Below are 23,420 nucleotides of genomic sequence, written 5' to 3'. Positions count from 1 at the left end.
GCAGAGGGGTAACATGCAGCTGCAAGAATAGGGCCATGCAAAGCGCAAGGGCCGAACTCTGTTGAATCGCGGATTTCTTAGCTGACCGATATCCTGTACGCAGGACTCGGAATTGTCGGAACGCAACTAAGATAGGAAGAAAGCGCTTAAACATAAGCCTTTCTGAGCGAAATAAGTCGAGTAAGTTTAAACAACGAGCTGCGCAAGGTGGACTAGACCCGACGCGGGCCTGGCTCTGTACCCGGTCTACAAGCGGCAGGCCTTGTTCGCATCGAGCTCCTTCGGGCGATGCTCCTTGTCACAGAGATTGATCCTTCAACGCCTTTCGGAGTAAACTTTTCCTTTTTCCTTTTGACACTCAATATTTGGGCTTGCCCCGAACAGTCTCTCGCCGATGTAGAAGAAAAATCTCGATCACAATTGCTTGTCAGATTCTAGGCCGTAGCTATGCTTACACTGGCCCACAAACCAAGTCCATGTTAGCAACTAGCTTACCCTCCGGCAACGATAGCTGCGAGTCCTCTGTGCACATTCTTGAAGGGGGGGGGGGTGCGGGTTTTGTTCTATTCATTTATTTCATTTGTGTTTTTACCGATACGTCCAGATGAATAGATCCGCGCGTTCGCCAGGATCGCTAGGGGCAGCCTCGCCTACCTCTCCAGCTCTATATTATCCCGTGATACAACAGTAGTCAAGACGGCCCCTCGGAAGCTGCCAAATGCCACGAGGCTATCTGTGCAAAGCGAGGCACTTTTTTTGAAGACGCAAATGGCAAATAATAAGTAATTGTGAGGAAATCGGGGAACAGGAAGCAAGCCATACACTCTGGCCTTTAGCAGGCTTCGCGGATCTCATTTCCACATGGCACCTAAATTAGGCTTAATTAGCCCAGGAACCCTAGGACTGGGAAGCATATATCTGTTGGACTTTCGCCTGGGTCTGCCGTCTCACCTCATCTTTTCCGATCCTCTTGTGAGGATAGTCCGTCCAATACTTAAATTTTCCAGAGAATTGTATTCGCCGCCCTGTTGACCGCAGTCAGCTATGCGGATCGTATATACCGAAAGACGCAGAGCTACATTTGCGCTGCGCTGCAGATTAACAAGTGATTGATATTCACCGTTGCTCTCGCATCGATTCAGGAACGTGTCTAGACTAGCTGAACCGTCATCTCGATCCTACCGTGTTCCTACAGATCCTTCGTGCGAGCCTTCCTAGCGCGCCGGTTCTTACCCACTTACATGGACCGCCAGGTTGCGAAGCCCTCGTCAGAGTTTAATCTGCTCTTGGCTTATCTTTTCGGGCCGCGGGAAATAAGGTAAGATAAGGACGGAGGACTTGGCATCCTTTAAGGAAACTCCGTGCTCATGGAAGCGCTAGGTGGCCAGGATGCAGTTTCCTGTTGGGATGCTTAAGGACTAGAAGTGCCAAAGTCTTAATCGAATACAACCTCGAGACTGGTCCAGACTGGTATCGAGGTAAGTCCGAGTGGATAATGTAAGGTTTAATCGCTCAGAATGGAAATATTTGTAGCATGGGTTGATTCTGCGACGAGTCTTTGCCACGCTAGCTCCATCGTTGCGAGAGAACGTTTCGGCGCAGGTAATTCATCTATAAAGAGGCGGCCAGCCTTGTACGGGCTTCTCGTCAACCTCAAGATAGTCCATACAAGACAAGGTATTCTAGAGAGATCTGTAGAGATACTCCAACATGCACTTCTCTACCTTTCTCGCGGTCGTTTACGCCTTTGCTGGTCTGTCCACAGCCGGCTTGCTCCCCATCTACATGTAAGTGCCGCACTCAGATGCTTGCTCCCATCCGCAAAAGTAACCCTTTTGCTTCACCAGGGCCAATGAGACAGACTCTTCTTTCGGCGTAGAATCCGCTGCCGCCTTTGGCTGCGATAGACTGCAGCCCCATCTCAACAAGGCCGACTGCGAGCACATGTCCAAGATTGGTATGGCCGGCCAGGGCATCAACTCCCTGCAGTCCAACAACAAGGCCTGGATCGGCGGCGGCGGGCCCAACACCTTCAAGTTCACTAACCGGGCCACGAAACCCTCGCCCGTGCCGGTGACTCTCGTCCTCTGGCTGTTCGAGAATGACAGCGACTACCAGGCCATGTGCGTCAACGTCCGCCGCCCATACATCACCGTGTCCCTGCCCAACATCGGCAACAGCATCGTCGTGTCGGTCGCCAACAACGTGATTGGCGGCTTCGCGGCGCTCAACAACCACGCCACCTTCCTCAGCAACGCCGGCCTGGTCTACAACACCTGGGGCGAGTTCAACACCTTGAGTGGCAACACCGTGGATGTGTCCCGCGAGGTTAACCCCCACGGCAACGTCATTTCGATCAAGGCGAACAACGGCTGTGAAGCGAATTTCAGCAAGTGTGTCTTTCTCTGCAAGCAGTCCGGCCTCGACCACTGCGGCGACGCGGGCTCTTACCACCTCGTCAACTGCGGCGGCTCTAACCCAGGCGCTCACAGTAACAACGATGGCACTCAGGGTGGATGCTCCTACTGGGGCGGCAAGGGAAGCCACCTTGACGTTGATCTAGGACGCAGCTAATGGGCCGAGAGAGTGTGTGATGTAGTGCAGCTACGACTGTATATAGAAGTCAGACGTTATATAGTATTAAATTTGCTCGAAAATTATTGCCACTACAAGAACTGGTTTTCAGTGTTTCGTGTTCGATCTATCATTGTATTTTTTTTAGCGCAGCTTGATGTCGTCATGGCTGTTGGTGTGCGGCTGGGGAGCTAGAGCTGAAAGCTGAACCAGTAGCCGCGGTGACTCATGGGCAACATGAAATCTGACTTGAATACTGCACGAAACATCCTATGGACCTTTTTATAATCGCCACAGACCAAATGTCGTTTGCCATGGAGACTACCGCCATCAATCTGGCGCCTTGCCAGCAGCAGGCAATTGAAAGCGTCCGCGTGGAGGCTGTTGATCTAAAGCCAGAATCACAGTCTACATTATCCCATATCTTCCGCATGTCCAATCTCTCCGAACTTGATATTAGCGAGACCAGGGAAGCCATCAAACATCACGCCCGAGTTGTTCTGCATTTTCATCCCGACCGGCCGGCAGGCGGCCGGCTTGTCGCGCAGGCTCTTCTGGAAGACGGCATCTATAAGACCCAGTTTGAGACGGGAATCTCCAACGGTCTTGTCGCCGCGCAACCGGGCAGTCTGCGCGATGAGTGGGAGCGCCATCTCTTTCAGGGAGCATACCAGATGGACGGCGTGACGGCGTCGCAGCGGCCGAGATACGGGGCTCTGGACCTCGTGCGAAACGCAGAAGGCCCGGCCCCGCGATTTGGGTCGTGCTTCTTCGTTTTGAAGCCACATGTGACGATGCGATCCACATTTACGTTTGGCGGATCTCAGGAGAAGCCCAAGTACCAAGGAACGGCAGATGAGCTGGACGCCATCCTTGCGGCGCTCATGGAAGAGAGCTTCACGCGGGACTTTGCGCTGGGGGTAGAAAAGATGCGTCCGCGCCAACTCTTCGAGAGATTGGGCGATTTGAAGAAAGATTTCCATGATTTGTATGATAGTAGAGTGGCGGCCCATAATCTGGACCACATGATAGAGGCGCAGATTCATGGTGAGGTTTTACTTGGCCGTGATGTCGATGCCCTGGTGGTGGATCCCGCGTTCCGTGACACAACCGTCGGACAGCATCTGTGTGATATGGCATCCGTCTATGGATTTTCTATCCGGTATCACGGTGGATTTGCACTCCGCACGGAAGAGGTACCGCCCGATTTCCGGGGACCGACGATGCCCTCGCTAGCAAAGCGAATCGCGGGGCCGAATGGCCTGGTGGACGCAGCTTGTCTGGGAATAGCCGTTCAGTCCCTCACGGAGAATCCAAAGCTTTGGGAAGATCGTGGCAAATTTGCAAATGTTCTGCAGGAACTTAAACTAATGTGGCATGTACTCGTCAAATATGGTCGGCCACTGGTAGAGGTTATCGACAGCTAGGCTCTCATGTCGAAGCGTTCATGGTCCGCAGCACCCGTGTATCCTGCATATTTGAAAAGAATATTCAATATTATCCGTTCCCGAAGAGGTCAAATGATTGAGAAACGAAGGCGCCTATGGACTTGGCGACCAAGACGTCCTCTTCACACGGCGGAGCGGGCTCCGGCCCCCCGGCCCCACCCCCGCGTCGTAGCTAGCGGACCCTTCGCGACTCTCGCCAGAAAAAATTCAAGAAATTTGGCAAGCAGAATATCTGAACATCCAAACACTGCATCGGCGTCGCACAGCACTCACTGCTCATAAGACTGCTATATAAGGCGCCAATTCGCTCTTGATTAACACCCAAAAGATCAACGAACAAAAACCGACAAAAAAAAACACAGACCGACTCCTTGGACAGACGCATTCTCACTCGCTTCTGCGACCATGCCGACAAAGGTCCGCAAGTTCGCGCACGCCTTTACCGCCAGCGACGGCCAGCTACCGGCGCTCGAGGCCAAGAAGCCGAAGGTCGGATCTCACAGCGGCACGCTCCCTCTCGCGAGCGGCAAGTCCTCGAAGCGGTTCGCGCCCGTCCGCGGCGGCCGCCAATGGACAATCTCCATTGCCGTGCCGGGCAGCATGATCAGCAAGTACGCTTCTACCACCCTCACCCCGTCTCCCACCCACTTGCCCTGGAGATGCTAACACACCGCTTCGCAGCCTCGCAACTGCTGAGCAGCGCCTCGCGACCGTCGCCCGCCTCGCCCGATCCCTCGCCATCTTTTGCGTAGACGAGGTCATTGTCTACGACGACGACGCGCCGGCGGCCGCGCGCGGCAAAAGCACACTCACGCGCTTCCCCGGCGCCGACGGCGCGCCGGGCGTGGACTCCTACACGGGCGACACGGACCCGTGCCACTTTGTCGCGCAGGTGCTCTCGTTTCTCGAGTGCCCGCCGTTTATGCGCCGGCGGCTGTTCCCGCTGCACCCCAACCTGCGGCACACGGCGCTGCTGCCGACCCTCGACATGCCGCACCACCCGCACGCCAAGGCGCCCTGGCTGCCGTACGTCGAGGGCGTGACGGTGCCGGCCGCCGACAGCAGCAACGAGGAGGCCGACGGGAAGAGCACATCGCACGGCGAGGGCTCGTGGGTCGACGCGGGGCTCGGCGGGCTGGTGCACGTCGAGGAAGCCATCCCCCCAAACACCCGCGTCACGCTGCGGATGGACAGCCCGGATGCGCAGCAGAATCCGGCGTGCGCGCATCCGGACGCCCCGCGCACAGAGGGCGGGTTCTACTGGGGGTACGCGGTGCGCCGGAGCGCGAACCTGTCGGGCGTCTTCACCGAGTGCCCGTACGAGGGGGGCTACGACCTGAGCGTGGGCACCTCGGAGCGCGGCACGCCGCTGTCGCAGGCCATGGCGAGCCACCGCGAGGCCCAGCAGCAGAAGCACGGCCACAGCAGGCACGGCCACGACCGGGGCCGTTACGGCAACGGAGGATACGGACATGATGGCGGCGCAGCCTACAACTCGTCGCCGCGCACGCCTGCTGCTGCTCCGTCGTTTCGGCACCTGCTCGTCGTCTTTGGCGGCCCGCGGGGCATCGAGCTCGCGGCCGCCCACGACCCGCACCTCGCCGAGCTTCGCATCCGCGGCGCCAAGACGCAGGAGCTGTTTGACCACTGGGTCAATGTCCTGCCAGGCCAGCAGGGCAGCTGGGCGGTTGACACGGACGAGGCGGTGCCGATTGCGCTGATGGGGTTGAGAGGGTTGTGGGAGGAGTCGGTATAAGGGAGGGAGATCCGACTTCCCTCGCTAACATTTGACGGGAGTCCAACCTTGCAGCGCATGTATATTTGGCCTCGATACGGGCCGTCACTTTTAGGCCGCAGTTTGGGTAAACTTGCCTCGGTTATATTTTTTTTTGGAGGGCGTGGATGTTAACGATACCAAAAGCATGCGCTATTCAGCTTAATGAATTGATGATTTAGATGGGACCAAAAATGAAATGTCTTTTTTCAATGCAGGCCAATTTGTTGAAGGCTCTGCCAAGTTCATGATTAATAGTTGAAAGACGGCAGCTATTGAGCCAGCCGCCAGAAATCTAGAGCCGCCAAAATGCTTCATGGCTATAATAAAAGCAATGTAATAAATGCAGTCCCAGACGCCGTATTGTCCCGATGTCGTCCCACGCCCCCATCTTCACTTTTCAATGAAACCCAAAGTAAATGCAAATGAAAACGCATACGCCCCTTCCAGTATATTTATATGGTTTATAGGTATAATTACAGCAGCAAATCAAGAATCCTAGGGTCCGGTGCGACCGTCCATGGCCACAGCCTGCTCGAGGTTGGCCTGCGTAGGAATTCCCGCCTTGTCGCCGGCACGCTTGCGGAGTACGTTTTCGATAAAGGCCTCGCCGGCCTTGTAGGACGAGCGGACGAGCGGCCCGCTGGCGACGTAGAGGAAGCCCATGTCGAGGGCGCGCTGGCGCCACATCTCAAACTCGTCGGGGGTGATGTACTTTTCGACCTTGAGGTGGCGCTTCGTGGGACGCATGTACTGGCCAAAGGTGACGACGTCGACGTCGGCCTTGCGGAGCTCCTTCAGGGCGTCCATGAGCTCCTGCTCCTGCTCGCCGAGGCCCAGCATGATGCTCGTCTTGGTGATGATGCCCTGCTGGCCGCGGACGTCCTTGACGTGCTTGAGCACCTTCAAGCTCTGGCGGAACGTGGCGCGCCTGTCTCGCACGTACGGCGTCAGGGCCTCGACCGTCTCGACGTTGTGGGCGTAGACGTCGAGGCCGCTGTCGGCGACGACCTTGACCATGTCGAGGTCGCCGCGGAAGTCGCCCGTCAGGGCCTCGACGAGCAGCGAGGGCTTCTTGTGCTTGATCTTGCGGATCGTCTCGGCAAAGTGGTGGGCGCCGCCGTCGGCGAGGTCGTCGCGGTCGACGCTTGTGAGGACGACGTAGCCCAGGCCCCAGCGGGCGAGGGCCTCGGCCGTGTGCTCGGGCTCGTGGGGGTCGAGGGGCGCCGGCGCGCGGTTCGTCTTGACGCTGCAGAAGCGGCACCCGCGCGTGCACGTGTCGCCCATGAGCATGATGGTGGCCGTGGCGGCCGACTTGTCGGAGCCGCCCCAGCACTCGGAGATGTTGGGGCAGCGCGCCTCCTCGCAGACCGTGTGGAGCCCGAGGCCGCGCAGGTCCGCCTTGATCTTCTTGAAGTTGTCGTTGCCCGCGGGGATGGGCGTCTTGAGCCACTCGGGCAGGCGCGTGATGGTGCGCTTCTTGCCCGCGGGGCCGACCTGGGCGGTGCGCAGCTCGTACGCGGCCGACTGGTTCAGTGCATCGCTGCTGGCGGCGCTCTTGGAGCCGATGAAGTCGTCGAGCGAGGCGACGCTCGTGTCTTTAAAGTATGTCTTGCGCTTGGGCTTGTCGACGGCGGCATCGGAGGGCGAGGGGACGGTGGCAAGACCCCTTGTGGCTGTGGTGGACGAGACGACGGCGGCGGAAGCTCTGGAGGTGAGTACCTTTCGCAGGGGTGCGGCGGATCGCTGTAGAGAAGCCATTGCTGTGTGTGTGTGGTGGGGGATGGCCTTCCCGATTTCCTAGATGAATCAGGAAGTGTGTATTCTGATAAAAGGTCAATGGGAGGGGGAATCCACGGGCCAGAAAAGCTCGAGTTTGTCCAACAAATCGTTGACTAAAATGTTGGACAGGGCGCTCCACAAATTTTGCCTCTCTGGTGGCCGCTTGGAGTTTGGGGGGACACAAAGGCCGATGGGACCCGCCGCCGACCGCGGACACGAGTCGCAGGCGGCCATTTAATCAGCAGGCAAGGCTATCCTGGTACTGGCGCCATCAAATTGCAAGACAGAGAGGGCGCAAGACTATGATTCGTAATGATTCATACCGTCGTCGGCGCGGTTGCTTCTGCGACACGGTCGGCATAGGCCTATCAATACATCACTACACTTCCGCCATCCACACAGCACCCAAGTCACACGATCCAGAATATATCTTCAAAGTCTCGTCGATTGGTTCTATCTATTTGCGTTGCTTCAAAAGCAGCCGTCTGAAGGTTCTATAAACGAAATGAAGAAAACCTAGAAAGCCCATCGCCTGCAGCAGTCCCTAGCAGAGGCTTCATTCTCAAAAAGAATGCAGGCCACTGGCTGCCGCCCGAGTACCGAGAAGAAACAAAATCTTGTTTTGTCTGATGAAAAAAGGTAGGAGATCGCTGCTTCCTTCCGAAGATTGGAGCGGCGACCAGTCCCTGAGAAGGCATAAAAGTGTAAAAAGTCCTGTTCACCCCATGAAAGATGGGTAAATATGGTAACAAGTCGAAGATGAAGTTGTTTGTAAGCTTCTAAATTCTCCAGTCATGCCCTGAAGTTGCCGATGGCAATGAGTCTGCGGTTCGAGCACTGCCGACGCAGACTCATTCCGAGTCAATGAGACTTTGCCACGGAAAGGACGAGAGCCCTATCCTGATGACCGGGCATGATCCTTGTCGTCCAAGCTGGGGTACAGCTGGATTACAGTTGGAAACATTAAAAGTTATGAGAACAAACGACTGCTTCTCCTCCCTCCCCAGAAATCGAAGTAAACATCAACAAAGTTCCTGAAGGCGAAAAGGAAGACAGCCGCCCAGTATATGCGTATGCGACGAACCAGAAGGAGGCAGATGCGGGCAGTAACGTGTGCGGCAGTCTTCACCTCTTCACGCTCATGCTGCCCTCTCTCAGAAACCACGCCCAATGCCAAAGGAAATGACAAAAAGTAGAGGAGATGAGAGAATGCAAAAGGATGTGAGAGATGATGAAAACTGGTGCCCGGAAAAAAGTCGCCCTAGTTCGTACTCGTCGAGGTCGTCAAGCATAACCAATCCAGAAAGAACGCCTGCCGGCAGAAAGAAAAAAGGTATAAAAAAACGAGGTTCACAAAAAGCTGACAAAGGAAAGAATGATTTCTCTTGTTCTCATTTGAACAGCGAGAGGGTGGTTTGTAAATGTCTTGGTTTTGAAGATTGTACCGGAGCGTTGCCAGAAGCGAAGTGGAAAAAAGGCGACAACAAACTCATCGAAAGGTCCTGCCCAAATTGTATACACCGGGGAAAGGGAGGCGTTCAAGCTTTTCCTTCTTCCCCTTTACAAAAGGGCGGCGACAAGCATGCCGACGACACCAGCAAAGGCAAATTTGCCGGCGTCGAGGGCGGCGCCGGCATTGGCCGGGCCCTTGGAGGGCACCGCGGACGGGGTGGTGCTGGACGTGAGCGAGGCCGAGGGCAGCGAGGTTGTCGGGTGGGTGATGCCGCCGGTGGGCTGGATGACGGTGCTGGTGCTGTTGATGGTGGACACGGTGGTGTGTATGCGCGAGAGCGTGACCGTCTTGGTGAGGTGCGCCGTGTCGGTGCAGGTGGTGGTGATGGTGGTGCGGCTGGTGTCGGTGACGGTGGTCATGCTGGGCGCGGCGCTGACGCTGGTGGTGTCGGCCAGGGCAAGGGCCGGGAGGACGGCGACGAGAGCGGTAGAGAAACGCATCGTGATGGCTGCTGCAGTTGGTTCTTGGTGTAGGTTGTGTAGCTGTAGGTACAGTTCTTCAAAAATGGCGATATGACAGAGGCAAGATAAGTCTCCGTCAACGAGTTGTCAACGTCTTTTTGTTAAAGTATTGCAAATAGACTTGGCCGACGGACGGGGGCTGGCTGGCTGAAGCAAAGGCGCGACTTGTTTCAAGTTCAAGAGTGAAATGAGCGTTTGGTTGTCAGTGGGTGTGTGGATGTTGTGAAATGAGTGTGTGTGGTTGGTTGGTTCCGTATGTAAGTTTTTTCGTAGAATATACGTTAAGGGACATAGACTTTGCCAACGAAGTCTTTTGAGAACGAAGCGAACAGGACGGTATTGTGCTTTGCTGAAGAAGAAGAAGAAGAAGAAGAAGAAGAAGAGGGAAAAGGAAAGGCGTTGGTGTGTGGCGCCAGTTCTAGTAATATGGCATGTATGGGGGGGGGAGAGCACATCTCACGAAGACACACACAACACACACAAACGGGAAAAGCACACCACAAAGAGCGCCCGCAGGCCCCGGCAATCACACCTAGTTCCACTGGTCTAAAAACCCCAGCGCTACCAAAGAGTCAATTCGGTTTTTGTTGTCCAGTCGTGTAGAGTGCGACATGGGCCGGGCGGGCGCGTTGGGCACGAGGGGAATTCCCTTGCGACTCTTGTGAGACTCGAATGCCGCCGGAGCCCACTCGAACCCAGTAAACTACCAGCACTCAGACCAGGGTCTCACCCACGCGCTGGGGGCTTGACCTCGGTACCTGGCGACCAGGGGCTTCAAAGGGAAATGAGGTGTGGCGTTTGTATCCGCTACCACGCCGTCTCACCACAAAGGCACTCGTCACAGCGGTCACGGCAACTTGTTGATGAGGTGTGCCCACATCCTTCTCTACTCGAGTCTTCTTTGGCTGGTCTGTAAATGAGCGCGGGGCGTGGTCATGTTGCAAGCGGCACCCTATGTGCTGTGATTTGCGTCGAAGCAGTACGAAGTAAAACGATGTTTTGTTTCTTCGTCTCTTTGTTCAAAAAAGGGGCGTGCAGTCGTTTCTCTCCTATACAAATATCCATACATGTTTCGATAAAGCTATATAGTTGGGTGTAGGGGCCAAGATCCCTTCTGCAGCCCTTTTTGTTCCTGTTCTCGTTTATCGAGGGAACTGCTGCTGCGCCCCGATTTGATTTTCTGGGGGAGCAACGGCCAGCGCAGGAGAAAGCAAATAACGAGAAGGAGATCCAGAAAAATACTGGTAGGGCCACCAGGGGGGGGGAGATGAAGGGGGGCATGGGGGTTGTCTGATATGCACCAACGCGTTACACCCTGATTGGTTTAGCTCGCCCAGCGAGGTTAAATTTGCTCATCTCCCACGCCGACAATCCTCATTGGCATTTTGGGCGCGTTTTGGTTTCCCTGCGGGTCATCATCAACCCTGGGGATTTTCGCGCCCGCCTTTTTGGTACCTGACGCTTTTCCTGTATTGGAAACTCTTTGCAGCTCGCTCACCTCACTCAGAAGAACAAGTTTCATCCCAAGGTCTAAAAGCGAACCGCGTCAACTCATAAAAAAGGGCTTTTCCGGTCTCTGAAGAAGCAGCAAGGACAAGAAAGAAAAAAAGGAACTGGCATACAAAGTAGTTCAACGGCCAAGCGCCACCTCCGCCTTTTCACCTGCCGAACGATGCTCGATATGCCCTAAGCATGGGGTGCCCACCCCCCTTGGCCTCTTCAATCTCCCCAAGCGAAGAAAATGCGCCATTACACTTTGATATTTTCTCCAGAGATGCTACCACGGTGTATTCACGCCAATATCGCTTGGCTTCGTCTTGGTGTCCTTCGTTGACAGTGCTAACGCAAGGGCTCGGGTGAAAGTAGAGAGACATGCCGGGAAAAGGGGGCCACGCCATTGTTCTACACGGACACATCCCTTTTCCCTCTTCCTCTTTCATATTATTTCCAGTCTTGATCCCTTTTTTTTTTCCTTTTGCCAGCCACGTTAAACAGACAACTGCGACATGCATGCTCAGTACTCGCCAAAAGCAGTAAGGGGGGGGTTGCTCCGGCGGCGGACGTCCCTTTCTTTCCTTTCCTGCACCAATAGTCGCAGGTCCGTCCATCGGAAGATGTGACCCTTTTGCAGCGAGGTCATCGTGATTCGCGGCCAGAAGCGGACGAGCTCGCCATCGATGCCGATCGCGTAGACGATGTGACTGCACCTTTCGCGGCCGAGAAACACTCCGAAACATTCACGCCCCCATACCTACAGTATATAACAATGGCAAGCGTTGCTTCGTCTCTTTCAGTCATCTGCTCAGGTAAAAAGTAAGCGTCATGCTTTTTCTTTTTTTGAATTCCAGAAATCAAGCGCCTGTCTCTTTCTCTTCTTCTCAACGTCTTGCACATGCGCAAGCACGATCCGATGTAGCTGGAGCGCGCTGGAATGCTGTGGGAGCGAACCCGTGTCAAAACAATCGTAGATGAGACAAAGTCGCTGAGCTGAGCTTTTGCGCGCGTGGCCAGAGAGAGAGAGACAGAGACAGAGAGAAAACGGCTTTGGTCGCATCTCAGCATTTTTTGTCTTGCTGCCAATATCTGCTTGTCCTTGTGGATCAAATTGCTCTCGGCTTTATGTCGCGTGGCCGCATCGCTCGTAGATCAAGCACCGTCAAGCAAAAAAAAAAAAAACATTTTTAACTTGTCAATCGAGTCAACCCGAGCTATTTCCTGAGCAGGCTTCGGGATTGGACCAAATGCTAAATATCAACTCAGCATGTGCTGGATGAAGCTGTGCTCAAACACATATTGTCTGAGACCGTCCAGCCATCCAGCAATACAGTCACAGAGGTATAGGGTAGCAACTTCAAGAAAGTGGTAAAATTCAATCTGAGATCTGTAAAAGCATGTCGTCTGGACATGGGATTTGAAGAGTGGTATCCAACAAGATGAGAGAAATAGAACGAGATGTCAAGTATATGCATGTGCATCATCAAAGCAGAAAAATGGCAAATAATCAAAACCAGAGCAGCACGGCAGGCTAGGACGCAAAGCGCCTACGCGAGCCAGTACCAAACCTTCTGGAACACATTACTGGCAACACGCTCCTCCTCCATCTGCGCCAGCTCGTCCATTTCCTTGACGCCAGTGACGACGTCAATCTCGTGTATCGGGATGGCGAGGCGGGTTCTGAACCAGATCTTGTGACCGACGTAGAGTAGCACGACAATGGGAATGGTAATGTAGGCGGCGATGAAATCAGCAGCGACAAAGGGCTTGGCCATGAAGGTCTGAAAGCCGTTGGTGATGGTGATGAGACTGACCAGGCCAATCATGAAATAGCTGGCATAGGGCTGGAGGGGCGTCGTGTACGGGCGAATGTCCATGAGGTTGTTGTACTCGAGGGCTTTGCGGAAGCGGACGTAGGTAATCATGACGATGATCCACGCAATATAGCCAGAAACGGTCGACAGGTTGACGAACCAGGTGAAGACCTTTTCACCAGAGTTGCTGACATTGAGATAGGAGAGCAGGCCGACAGCAAAGGTGGTGAGGACAGCGACCCAGGGAACACCAAGCTTAGTCGTCTTGGAGAAGATGCGGGGGGCATTGCCGGTAAGTGACATGGAGTAGAGGACACGGCTGCCCGAGTAGAGAAAGGAGTTACCGGCCGACCAGGCAGAGGTGAGAATGGCGGCATTGATGATGTGGTTGAGGACGGCGATGCCAACGTTCTGGATGCCAATAACAAACGGAGAGGCAGCGGCACCACCGGCGCCGCTGTCGAGAGCGCCGAGAAGCTGATCGTCGTTGGAAGCGACGAGGATACCAATGATGAGCGAAGAGCAACCGTAGAAGATGGCAAGACGCCAGACGAAGCGGCGAGCAGCCTTGGGAATGTTGCGACGAGGAGCGACAGTCTCACCGGCAGCAATGGCAATCAGCTCGGGGGAGGTGATGAAGGCGAAGCCGGCGGTGATGAAGGCGTGCCAAAAGGCGAGGAAGCGGCCAGTCGAGCCCCCTACACCTTTGTACTGCACAAAGGCCCCTGGATGAGCCCAGTAATAAAAGCCTCGCACATGCGATTGATTGGGGCCGCCGCCAAAGAAGATGACGATGCCGAGAATGATGAGGCCCATGATGGTGAGCAGCTTGATACTGGCAAACCAAAACTCGGCCTCGCCAAAGAATTGAACGGCAATGATATTGAGGAAGAGCATGACGAAGAGGACGACGGTAATCCAGACGGCAACGTGGACCTTTCGGGCGCCAGGCCAGTAGTCGATGACTATACTGGCGGCGGAGGCTTCTGCTCCGACGAGGATGGCGTAGACGTACCAGTAGTTCCAGCCGGCGGCAAAGGCAAGGGAGGGATCGACGAAGCGCTCGACAAAGTAGGGGACGGTGATGCCGCGCATGGGCAGGAGAGTGACCATTTCGGCAAGACAGTTCATGACGGTCCAGACAATGGCCATCATGAAGATGTAGGCCATGAAGAGAGGCGCGGGGCCGCACTGGCTGAGGATGGCACCGGAACCGACAAAGAGACCGGTACCGATGGCACCACCGAGGGCGAGGAACTGAATGTGTCGACTCTTGAGACCGCGCTCGAGCTGGTCATGCTTGTTGGCGAGGTTGAATTCGGCGGTCTCGGCGGGCTGGGAGGCCTCGATGTTGAGGTTGTAGCTGTCGCCGGAGCCATGGCCCTCGTGCGAGACTTTTTTCTCCATGTTGAGGGGAGAAGCGCGCAATCAGGTTGAGGATAAAACAGGTAGGTATACTGCAGTCAAGTACACTGAAGCTGAGAGACCAAGCAATAGCAGGAATGTGACGTCAGAAAAATGGTCTCGTTCCCTTGTTGTGCAGCGTAGCAATGCGTAGCAACGGGGCGAGCTCGCTCAGCTGTATGTGCGGTAGAGGTGGATGTAGCGGGCACAACAGTGGGCAAACATCGATGGGCGGGCGGCGCAGTGGTGATTGATGCCCGACACGACCAACCAGGCACGACACCGAAGGAAGTAGTAAATGGCAATGGAGGAGAGAGGATGAGGATGAACAAACAGAGAAGAGTGATGTGGAGGAGAGGAGCGGGAAAAAAAAAGAAGAAAAGCTGGATTGATGTGGGCGTGCGTCCGGTTTTGGGGTTCGTCGGAGGCGGGAGGGGCGAGCAAACGAGGCTTCGAGCTTTGGAGGTACCGGCTGGAGAGGAGGGCGGTGCGGCGCAGCGTAGGTACCTATTTAGCTGTGGTTTGGCTGATTGTTATCTGGTCAGGCAGGTGCAGATTTTTGGGGTAAACGGGAGACCCCAGACGCCCCCTGCAAGCCTGGAGAAAGAGCGCTGGAAGCCCCAGAAGCGGCTGGGGCGCACTGGCGGGCGTAGGCCGTACCAGTCTCCAGTACGGAGTAGGTAGACTCAAGGTGAGTGTGGCCCCGCGGCAGACCTGGTGCCGGGCGCTGAGTCGCTGACAGAACAGCCTTGAAGGTCCGCCGTAAACAGCCCCAGAAAGTCGTAAACAGCCTCAGGCCCCACAGTGCCTATCTTGCAGGGTCACAGCCAGCCTACGGGTACAGCGACAGGGGAGGAGTCTGATTGCGGCGCTGTCCTCTCTGGCAATTGGGTAGGTACTGCCTCATGTGCCTTAGCGCACGAGCCTCATGCAGCGCCCCAACGGTCCGGCGCTGCAGCACCCACTCACATGCGGATGGGCGCGGGACAGCGTGAGCAATAACCAACTGCCTGGAAAACAACTGGTAAACTGGACAGCTTGCAGTCCAGTCGAAGCACAATAACAAACAAGACATTCTTCGCTGGTCCCAAAAACATGAGACGGGCTCCTATTTTCGGAACGCCAACTATTCGTTGTTGCTGTTTCGGTCAACAATGTCTCTGATGGATGCGATTAGCGGCCGGCGTCATGTCGGATGGTCCATCCGTGCCGAGTACGCATAAATACACATCTTTCAGGTGCAAAAAGTACACATGCAATCACAAAAACGTGGCACCAGGCAGCAGAATTCCTGTTTTGCCCGGCTACTGGTACTTTGGAGTCCAGCATGAGTGGCTTGCATCCGTTCATTGATTGACCTTGCGCGCGCGCCGCCAGGCCAGCTAGTCATGCACCGCCCGCCCGCCCGCACGCCCGAACCTGGGGACAAGCCCGGGAGCTGCGATTCCCCCTCCAATTCCAGTTTTTCCTGGCTTCTTGATCTCGTGCGCACTCATAATGCTTGGTTGTTAATTCCCCGTTTGAATTTCTTCGCGGCCGGCTGCAGTTCTGGGCATTGTCTCACCCTCCGCACTCGACTCGACCGTCGCCGAGTGCGGCAGCCATTTTTCCAGTTTAGCGGCTGGTTGTAGAGGGTGGGAGGGGAAAGCAGAAACCACGCCACCGCCAAGGAGAGGCGCCCAGCCTAGCACAGCCAAGCAGCTACTGGTAATAAATTACAGGTGACTCGGAGGCTGCTGCAGGGCGTTTTTGCATGGCGCTCTCGGGAGGCGCTGCCAGTTGTTTTCTAGGCGATGCCCAGCCTGATGAAGATGATCCGAATCGCTTGGCGAGAGCAACGACCAAGACAATTGAAAAAAAGAAGAAAAAAGAAAGAAAGGAAACAAGGGTAAAAATAGCCAACTGCAACCGCAGCTGATCAGCGTCGCAACAAGGCTGCGTGCGGCTCGCTCATCCAGGCAAGGCACGGCACGACACAAGTCTCCTTTCTGGCCCAGTTTGACAGCTCCAGTCCAGCCGCATCCCACCAGCCGCTACCAGTACGTACTGGTAGTAGTGCAGTAATCGACTAGCTTGCGAGCTTGTTAGCTTGTTCGCCCAGCGACTCCATCGATCACCGCCCGCCACCATGCACCATGGCATCATTCGGCTGATGGCCTGGGGCGCCACGGGGAAAACCAGCCCACGCGCGGCTGCCCAGTTGCCCTCGCGAGCCAGGGTGTCAATGTCAATGTGTCTTTCCATCTTCTCCCGCTTTGCTGTTACTAAACATTGGCATTTTCCACTTCTGCGCAAATATGACGATTTGTCACGAAAACGTGCATGTCGTCCTAGCCAAGAACGGGCCGCGGAGAAATGAATAAGCGCCCATCCTCTCTCTTCATGGCGTTACGCCAGCTTGCACAGTGAAGGCACATCGTCAATAGCAGCGAGCTTCATTAAACATTGGACATCCAGTAGTTTATTTTAGCCCATTGTCTCAAGCCGAAGGAAGCCGTTTCCAGGGCTTGTTTCTCCCCACCACCCCAACACACCACTCGACGCCCGCGTATCCACACAACCACATCGCAACCATGCAAACACGTACCAGTACCAGTACCGCGACACAACCATGAATAGACACCAACTATACAGACATGCTCGCGACAGACAGGGCGTTGCCCATGCTCATCAGATCCTTGGCGTCCGTCATTACTCGCCTGCCTCTCAGCTCCCAACTACCCCAATCTCTGGCTTTTTGCCTCGTCGCGCATGACGGTACCTGCCTCTCTGCCTCTCAGCCTAGCGCTCTGTCGATGATGCCCGCGTCTGTCTGCTGCTGATCATGACGATTAAATCAAGAGCCCAGATTCGCATCTCGTCGCATGCTGCATCTGCAGATACACAACAGAACCTACGATCCACCAGACTCGATGCAGTGGTTCCCACGGCTCCGCGGCCACCGCGCACCCGCCTGCGTACGTAGTGCTAGTACGCCTTCCAGAAGCCTGAGCGAACTTTGGGGTCTGTCTGTCTGTCTGTCTGTCTGTCTGTCTGTCTGTCTGTCTGTCTGTCTGTCTGTCTGTCTGTCCATCTGCCAAGTATCGAATCGCGCACCGGCTTTTGACGTGCCCACACATTGCCTCATGGCTAATCTTTATGCCTCACTTTCAACTATCCCAAATCTGGTATGCATTTTACATTGTTCCATCTGCGCCTCTGCACGGTCCAGATTTTTTTTCTCTATCTGCGTTGTTTTTTTCTCGCTCCATTGATACCCAAACGATATCGGCGTGGACCCTACCTGCAGCGGCGCGACGTGGATCTCGAGACCAAAACTCCACAGAACAGTGTCTAGAACACATCTCGACACGATGTGCCGTCAGGGAAGAAAAAAAAACGAGGACCCTGCGCTTGGCGAACCGGAATCACACCGCCGCATCCGCATCGGATGGCCCCTCCGAGAGACCGGTTGCCCGGAAGACGACGGAGATCTGATGAGCACGCGACATTGTCCTACAAACTGACCCGCCAGAATTTGCAATTATACGACGCCAGTGACACATAAAAAAATTAAAAAAAACTACTGTCACTTCTTTTGCCAACTACACGTCAATTGACAGACCGTCCGTGTTGCATTCGCCACTGTGTATGTCCACTTGATTAGGCGTTGTCGAGGTCGCGTGCTCCGAGGCAGCTGGTAGACGTCTCCGATGAGGATCACGGCAAGCAACCTGCCGATGCGCGCCATCTCACGGCAGCGCCATTCGTGCCGCCGATCCGATATTGGCAAGGCTTCGTTCGGTGTGCTCGTTTGCATGCATTAGTTCCGACTCTGACGCGTCACTGCAACGTTGTCAGTGCCATATGTGGAACAGTGAATGGCGGCTCTGCTTACTGCGCCGTCGTGGCCTTGCAATACAGCCAGCAACAGCCGTGACATGTTGCCACCATCTTGTACATCGATGGCGGCGTTGCGGGCGAGCCAAGTTTTGACGACAGCTTCCCGCTCGTTCATGGTAATTGGCGACAGCGGTGTATGTCTATGATGGCTACAACTCGCCTCCAATTCGACATTCATCTCGATTAGTAGACCTTGCAACTGCTCAATCTGGCGGCCCAGGTGCCAGGGCACTTGGCAGGAGAAATGAGATAACTAAAAAAGATAAAAGAAATAAGGCAAGTAAGGAAAAATAAGAGAAACTAGAAAGAATAAGAGAAACTAGAAAGAATAAGAGAAACTAGAAAGAATAAGAGAAACTAGAAAGAATAAGAGAAACTAGAAAGAATAAGAGAAACTAGAAAGAATAAGAGAAACTAGAAAGAAAAAAAATCAGCCGCCATTTGCACTAAACTTGGGCAGGTATATTGTCCAGTCCCTTTCCAATTCCATATATACCGAGGCCGGCATCTTTCGAAGGCTAGACGCTGCGATGCCTAGTAGCACCAGCCGCGACGCACAATACAGAAAACTCGTCATGTAAAAGACCAACAAGTTAACCGCCAGCGGAAGCGCAGGCTTCCTTGGCCACACGTCTGTTACCGCCGCCCTCTGGAGACTCTTCGTACCCTTTCCCTCCAGCACCGTGAGAAGACGTTTGAAGTTGCGCAAGAACCCCTTTTTGCAACGCAAAAGTGGTCTGCCTTCATGCCTCACAAACTCGCTATCTTGACGCAGCCCTTTCATGAGCCTGTCCAAGCCCAACAGGCTAAATTCACGGTCGGTCGAGAATACCTCCAGGTATGTTGTCGGTTCGGCTCCACGTTCGATCGCCCGCAGCCCTTCTTCCAGCCTATATATGGCCGACCTGATGGGTCTCCGGTGGGCTACATTTTCGGTTCGTGCATTCAGATTCTTCAGTAGTTCTAGGCAGTCGGTCATGAACTCCGTGGGATCACCTGCTGACTTGCTAAACTGGGCCAAGGGCATAACGAACAGCCCGGCAACGGGGCTAGCAGCCGAAACGCAAGTTGCAATCTGCCACAGCAGCTTTTCAACTGCTGTCGGGAATTCAAAATTCCAAGCGATTGCATGCATAACACCAAAAAGTCCAGAAGTCAGTGCCAGCAGGAATATAGCTGGGTGAATGTCGTTGTGCTTCGTGTACATGGGAATGTTGTCATTTGGAATCCTCAAACCCCACCTTTCTTTCCGAGCAGGACGAGATGGTCTATTGAGTATGATCGAAACAAGACTATCCCAATCGTTTTGATACTCCAGGTCCGACAGGCCTGGCTGAGCTGCAGTGGCCGTTTGAAGCTGTGGGGTGATGTCTTGTCTGTCGTCCCTTGCTGACTGGAATACATCTGACTGGTCTGCGACAGCAGCCTCTATTTTTTCTTGCGAATATTTCAGAGCAAGAGAGTCAAGGTTTATCGCTCAGTCAATGTTCTGAGGCTTGTAGCAGTTGATGCTGTATATCAGGATACCACAAGATGCAAAACTCAACGTCACAGTCTCGAGCTGTGAGAACGCGGCACCCAGAATATGCCTCGCGATGACCGACAAAATCAGTTGCAAGATTTGAAGGGCGGCGAGCGATTTTGCTAGCCAGTTCTGTTTGCTCTTGTCCTCGATTTCCTCCGTCAAGATGGGTGCATATGTGTAAGAGCTCCCCGCCAGCTGATTCGCAGTGACGGGGTAACTCATTGCTTCTCCACCAATCTTTCCTCCACTGACGTGCCTCGGTCTCTTGAGGATGAAGCCCCCCATATTGGCGAAATAGCAATGCGTTAAAGTCCACTTTTTTGAACTGTGCACCTCAGCTTGCTTCTCCATGTCATTGCATGACAAGTGCTGGCGATTGTATGGCAACCATGAGAAAGGAGGCCTGCGAAACCACCACGGCCACTCAACGGCCTTCCCTTTCTCCTTCATCATGGCAAGGGCAGTCAAGGCCATGTAGAATTGAAAGACGGCGTGAATGAGAACCAATTCTGGGAATAGAACAGTGACAACCATCCACTTGACTTTACGAATCGTCTGGGCAAAGGTGCTGTCCAGCCTCGCTGGCACGTTCAGGTGCTGAATGCTCCATGTGCAAGCTACAATTGTAGTAATGCAAGTGCTGATGATGTTGAATGTACCGCGGTAGCAGGCGCCCGGCTGCCATCCAACGTCTTCGTTCGTTGCGAATGGATAGGTGCAGTTGCGGGCAGCGGCTAGTAGGGGCATGAATGCCAGCCAGAGTGAGATTTTAAACACAGGCATCCTCATCCGCTGGCGGTACCCTTCTTATTCTTCCTGCGATTCTTATCCTTTTTATCCTTCTTATTCCTCTTCGCCTTCGCCTTCGCAGACGGTGTAGAGGAATATGCTGATGAAGCGGCTAGTTCCAATTGATCGGTTTTCGTGACTGGGCTTTTCGGATGGCGGCTGGCAGGAAAGAAGTGAGAGGATCGATCGCGGATCAGTAGCGAGGTTGGCAATAGTGTAAATCTATTATTATCTGCAGATGGAAGATATCTGTCCCATAGGTCCTCGCGAGGTCCCTGCCGTCTTATAGCTGCCTCCTGCCTCCTGACGCGGCGCATGCTATGCCAGAATTACAGACTTGCAGGTGCGAACTACATAGGTATGAGCCAAGGCAGAGAGGTAGGCTCTGTGGCTGCCTGTTAAGAGGTGGTAGAGTGCGCAGCCACAATAGCCCATCAGCCTCTGTGTGAAGTCATCTTTGTGACGAGGCTTTGAAACATGCATACTGGTGATAATTGGTGCGTAGTAGGCTTACCTGCATGAAAAGCTGAAATCCGCGTTAATTTTAGAAGCGATCCTAACAGCTACACACATTTTGCCACACTCCTTCCCTACTCTAGCCGCGCACCAATAAACACTCTTACGGCCCAGGTACATTTTCGCGCCGGAGTTGTTGACGCGTTAGGCGTTCTTCTTGTATACTAAAGATATATTCAACCTCAGCCCAACCATGAAGATCTTTTTTAGGAAATCCAGTAGGCAGATCTAGTCTTCCTTTAAAAAGTACAGCGATGAAATTAGCCATCGAGATGCATAATAAAGCCACTTTGACATGTAAATTTAGGACGTCACCTGTGCGAGCAGAGGGAATACGAGAGCTGACTAGCAGGCCTGTGTCAGTTTGCACAATGTCAAGAGCATAGCGGGGGGAAACAACTCCACGTGTGATTATTCCGCCAAAAGAGAACAGTAATCACCACCCCCTTGACTTTGCGCATCGTCTTGGTAAAGGTACTGTCCTCCCTTTGCGGTCAAACCCTGCCTTCCTTCCCCAACCTTGTCGCGTAGGTATTGAAGACTGCCTGTTGACCGTAATTAAGAAAGTTTGAGACACCGCCTCTTGCAGTCCAGTCTTCCATCAAAACAAGTTAACGGGGGTGACCTTAAGCGGCTTTCGAAAGCCGCTCTGCCCGGGCGAGTCGGATTGCTTCCTTCAGCCCTTCAGTCATTGGCAGAGGTGGTCGAAATTGTTTCACCCAATAATCTTCGACTTCAATATCGACTTCTGGCACATGTCTGGCGTCTACTATCCATGTGGCCTCGAGGGCCACGTCCAACGGTCCAGGGGAGCACAATGGGGAGTCCACCTTGGCTTCTGCAAGGTCGTCACGTAAGCTCATGAGCCATGGATGCACGGCTACATTTTCAGAGTTAGAGACAACCTGCAGCACACGTTGCAGGAAGCGGCAAACATTACCTGAAACAAAGTCCTTTATAGTGACAAAGCCACTGTCCGTAGATGCGGCAACGTGCAGCGTCAGATCTCTCCAGTTGATTGGCCTGTCTCGGCCGCAGCATCTGTTGAGAAACTCGGTGTTCGAGTCCTCGTCCCAGCTTCCATCTTCCTTCATCTCGCGTGCAAAAGGCCGATCTTCATGACCGAGCTCTCCGTACGTAATATACTCGGCTCCCTCATGGCGCTCGTGGTGCTCCACCCAGTCATGCTCCCATTCGTCCAGGAATCTGAGGGAAGCCTCGATAGATGCGACAGGTGGTTGATTCACTGGTAAAAGTGCAATCTCATGCCAGGTACCGTCTGGATTCTGAAGGGGTTCGAGCCCGTCCCGGCCACTTTTGGAGGTCTTCATAACAGAGGCGCAGGCAGGAAAGTCGCCCGCGAGAGTCCAGTAGAGGCGATCAACGCTCTCACGCAGTAGACGCATCCTCTCTGTAGTTTGACGTCCCCTCTCTTCCAGCGAAAGGGCTGGTGTCGAACCGGTAGCTTCCATTTTTTACTGCTTCGTTAGCATAGAAAGTTGCTTGGCAGTTGGCGGCAAGCATCGATGGTGCGCTCTAGCCTCGAGGCATATCCATTATTGGGGACGAGGAAAAATTATCCGCCGGTTCTATCTGCCCTGAGTGCCTAATGGAATAGGTACCCGCTCTTTTTTTTTCTATTCATGTCGCCGTGGCTAATAATTAGGCTATCACTATATGAAAGAGGCTTCGTTTGTAATCCAGGGTTGTTGCAAATGCGTGAAAAATGCTCCTGCCACGTGTTGATACTATTGCCCACAACCAGAACGCGTCCGAGTCGTCTTGGGTCCACGGTTTCAGGACTCGATAGGTTCAATTACATCCCAGTGATGCCGGTCCACAAGAAAGAATACTGAGAATCGATGACTTTTGGCCCGAAACACCAAATTCTCGCAAACAGAAAGTGGAAGTTGGGGAAGCGAATGAAGGGCAGCCAGGACGGATCAGAGGCAGTATGATTCGCACAGGACTTGGCTTGGTCTGGTACTTTTGGGCCACAGAATGGAGTGAAAATTGGACTTATTTGTTTGGAAAATTGAAGCGCTTTAGATAATATCAACAAAAAAATTCCAAAGAAAAAAATCATATGTCTCACGTGTTTGCGTGGCGCGCTCCACGAGGCCATAAGCCGCCAGGTTGAACAGTTGCAAGGTTTCACTGAACTGATGATTGGCGCTGAAGATCAGATGAAACCCCTCCAGGTTCCCCAACCCAGCACCTCGAATCCCTGTAATCCGAGCACTACAATCGCACTTGTGCAATCCCAATAATGCCGGAATTTTTTTTTTTCCCACCCCGTACGCAAACCACTCGAGACTCGAAATAAGATGACAAGTACTAGGCGGCACCGCGTTGTTCCCTTTTTTTTCTCTTCTTTCATGACGGGATAGTGGCACGTCGAGTTGTTTTCCCCGCATGCTCGCGACATTGTTCAAAACTTCGGT

The 23,420-nt window shown here is 53.9% G+C and overlaps 9 protein-coding genes across 9 annotated transcripts; 4 read left to right on the top strand and 5 right to left on the bottom strand.

The window, feature by feature from the left end:
* Positions 1-1,944: 1,944 nt before the first annotated feature.
* LMH87_010414 (uncharacterized protein) lies at positions 1,945-2,574 on the top strand (the record flags this gene model as incomplete). The annotated part of the gene is made up of 1 exon (XM_056197572.1): positions 1,945-2,574. The coding sequence occupies one exon, from the start codon at positions 1,945-1,947 to the stop codon at positions 2,572-2,574; it is 630 nt and encodes a 209-aa protein (XP_056054607.1).
* A 272-nt stretch (positions 2,575-2,846) lies between these two features.
* LMH87_010413 (uncharacterized protein) lies at positions 2,847-4,001 on the top strand (the record flags this gene model as incomplete). Its single annotated transcript, XM_056197571.1, has 1 exon — positions 2,847-4,001. The coding sequence occupies one exon, from the start codon at positions 2,847-2,849 to the stop codon at positions 3,999-4,001; it is 1,155 nt and encodes a 384-aa protein (XP_056054606.1).
* Positions 4,002-4,427: 426 nt separating this feature from the next.
* On the top strand, positions 4,428-5,778 carry LMH87_010412 (uncharacterized protein; the record flags this gene model as incomplete). Its single annotated transcript, XM_056197569.1, has 2 exons — positions 4,428-4,633; positions 4,704-5,778. The coding sequence occupies 2 exons, from the start codon at positions 4,428-4,430 to the stop codon at positions 5,776-5,778; spliced, it is 1,281 nt and encodes a 426-aa protein (XP_056054605.1).
* A 516-nt stretch (positions 5,779-6,294) lies between these two features.
* On the bottom strand, positions 6,295-7,557 carry LMH87_010411 (uncharacterized protein; the record flags this gene model as incomplete). Its single annotated transcript, XM_056197568.1, has 1 exon — positions 6,295-7,557. One exon carries the CDS (start codon positions 7,555-7,557, stop codon positions 6,295-6,297), a length of 1,263 nt encoding a protein of 420 aa, XP_056054604.1.
* Positions 7,558-8,389: 832 nt separating this feature from the next.
* On the top strand, positions 8,390-8,764 carry LMH87_010410 (uncharacterized protein; the record flags this gene model as incomplete). The annotated part of the gene is made up of 3 exons (XM_056197567.1): positions 8,390-8,392; positions 8,440-8,515; positions 8,586-8,764. The coding sequence occupies 3 exons, from the start codon at positions 8,390-8,392 to the stop codon at positions 8,762-8,764; spliced, it is 258 nt and encodes an 85-aa protein (XP_056054603.1).
* Positions 8,765-9,138: 374 nt separating this feature from the next.
* Positions 9,139-9,531, bottom strand: LMH87_010409 (uncharacterized protein; the record flags this gene model as incomplete). Its single annotated transcript, XM_056197566.1, has 1 exon — positions 9,139-9,531. The coding sequence occupies one exon, from the start codon at positions 9,529-9,531 to the stop codon at positions 9,139-9,141; it is 393 nt and encodes a 130-aa protein (XP_056054602.1).
* Positions 9,532-12,593: 3,062 nt separating this feature from the next.
* LMH87_010408 (uncharacterized protein) lies at positions 12,594-14,267 on the bottom strand (the record flags this gene model as incomplete). Its single annotated transcript, XM_056197565.1, has 1 exon — positions 12,594-14,267. The coding sequence occupies one exon, from the start codon at positions 14,265-14,267 to the stop codon at positions 12,594-12,596; it is 1,674 nt and encodes a 557-aa protein (XP_056054601.1).
* A 5,356-nt stretch (positions 14,268-19,623) lies between these two features.
* On the bottom strand, positions 19,624-20,418 carry LMH87_010407 (uncharacterized protein; the record flags this gene model as incomplete). The annotated part of the gene is made up of 1 exon (XM_056197564.1): positions 19,624-20,418. The coding sequence occupies one exon, from the start codon at positions 20,416-20,418 to the stop codon at positions 19,624-19,626; it is 795 nt and encodes a 264-aa protein (XP_056054600.1).
* A 1,184-nt stretch (positions 20,419-21,602) lies between these two features.
* On the bottom strand, positions 21,603-22,448 carry LMH87_010406 (uncharacterized protein; the record flags this gene model as incomplete). The annotated part of the gene is made up of 2 exons (XM_056197563.1): positions 21,603-21,856; positions 21,917-22,448. 2 exons carry the CDS (start codon positions 22,446-22,448, stop codon positions 21,603-21,605), a joined length of 786 nt encoding a protein of 261 aa, XP_056054599.1.
* Positions 22,449-23,420: the final 972 nt, after the last annotated feature.

This window comes from Akanthomyces muscarius, chromosome 5, assembly GCF_028009165.1.
Source record: "Akanthomyces muscarius strain Ve6 chromosome 5, whole genome shotgun sequence".
In the NCBI taxonomy this organism is placed as follows: domain Eukaryota; kingdom Fungi; phylum Ascomycota; class Sordariomycetes; order Hypocreales; family Cordycipitaceae; genus Akanthomyces; species Akanthomyces muscarius.
Note: the sequence above shows the minus strand (reverse complement) of the source record. Positions and strands in the feature narration are given on the sequence as shown.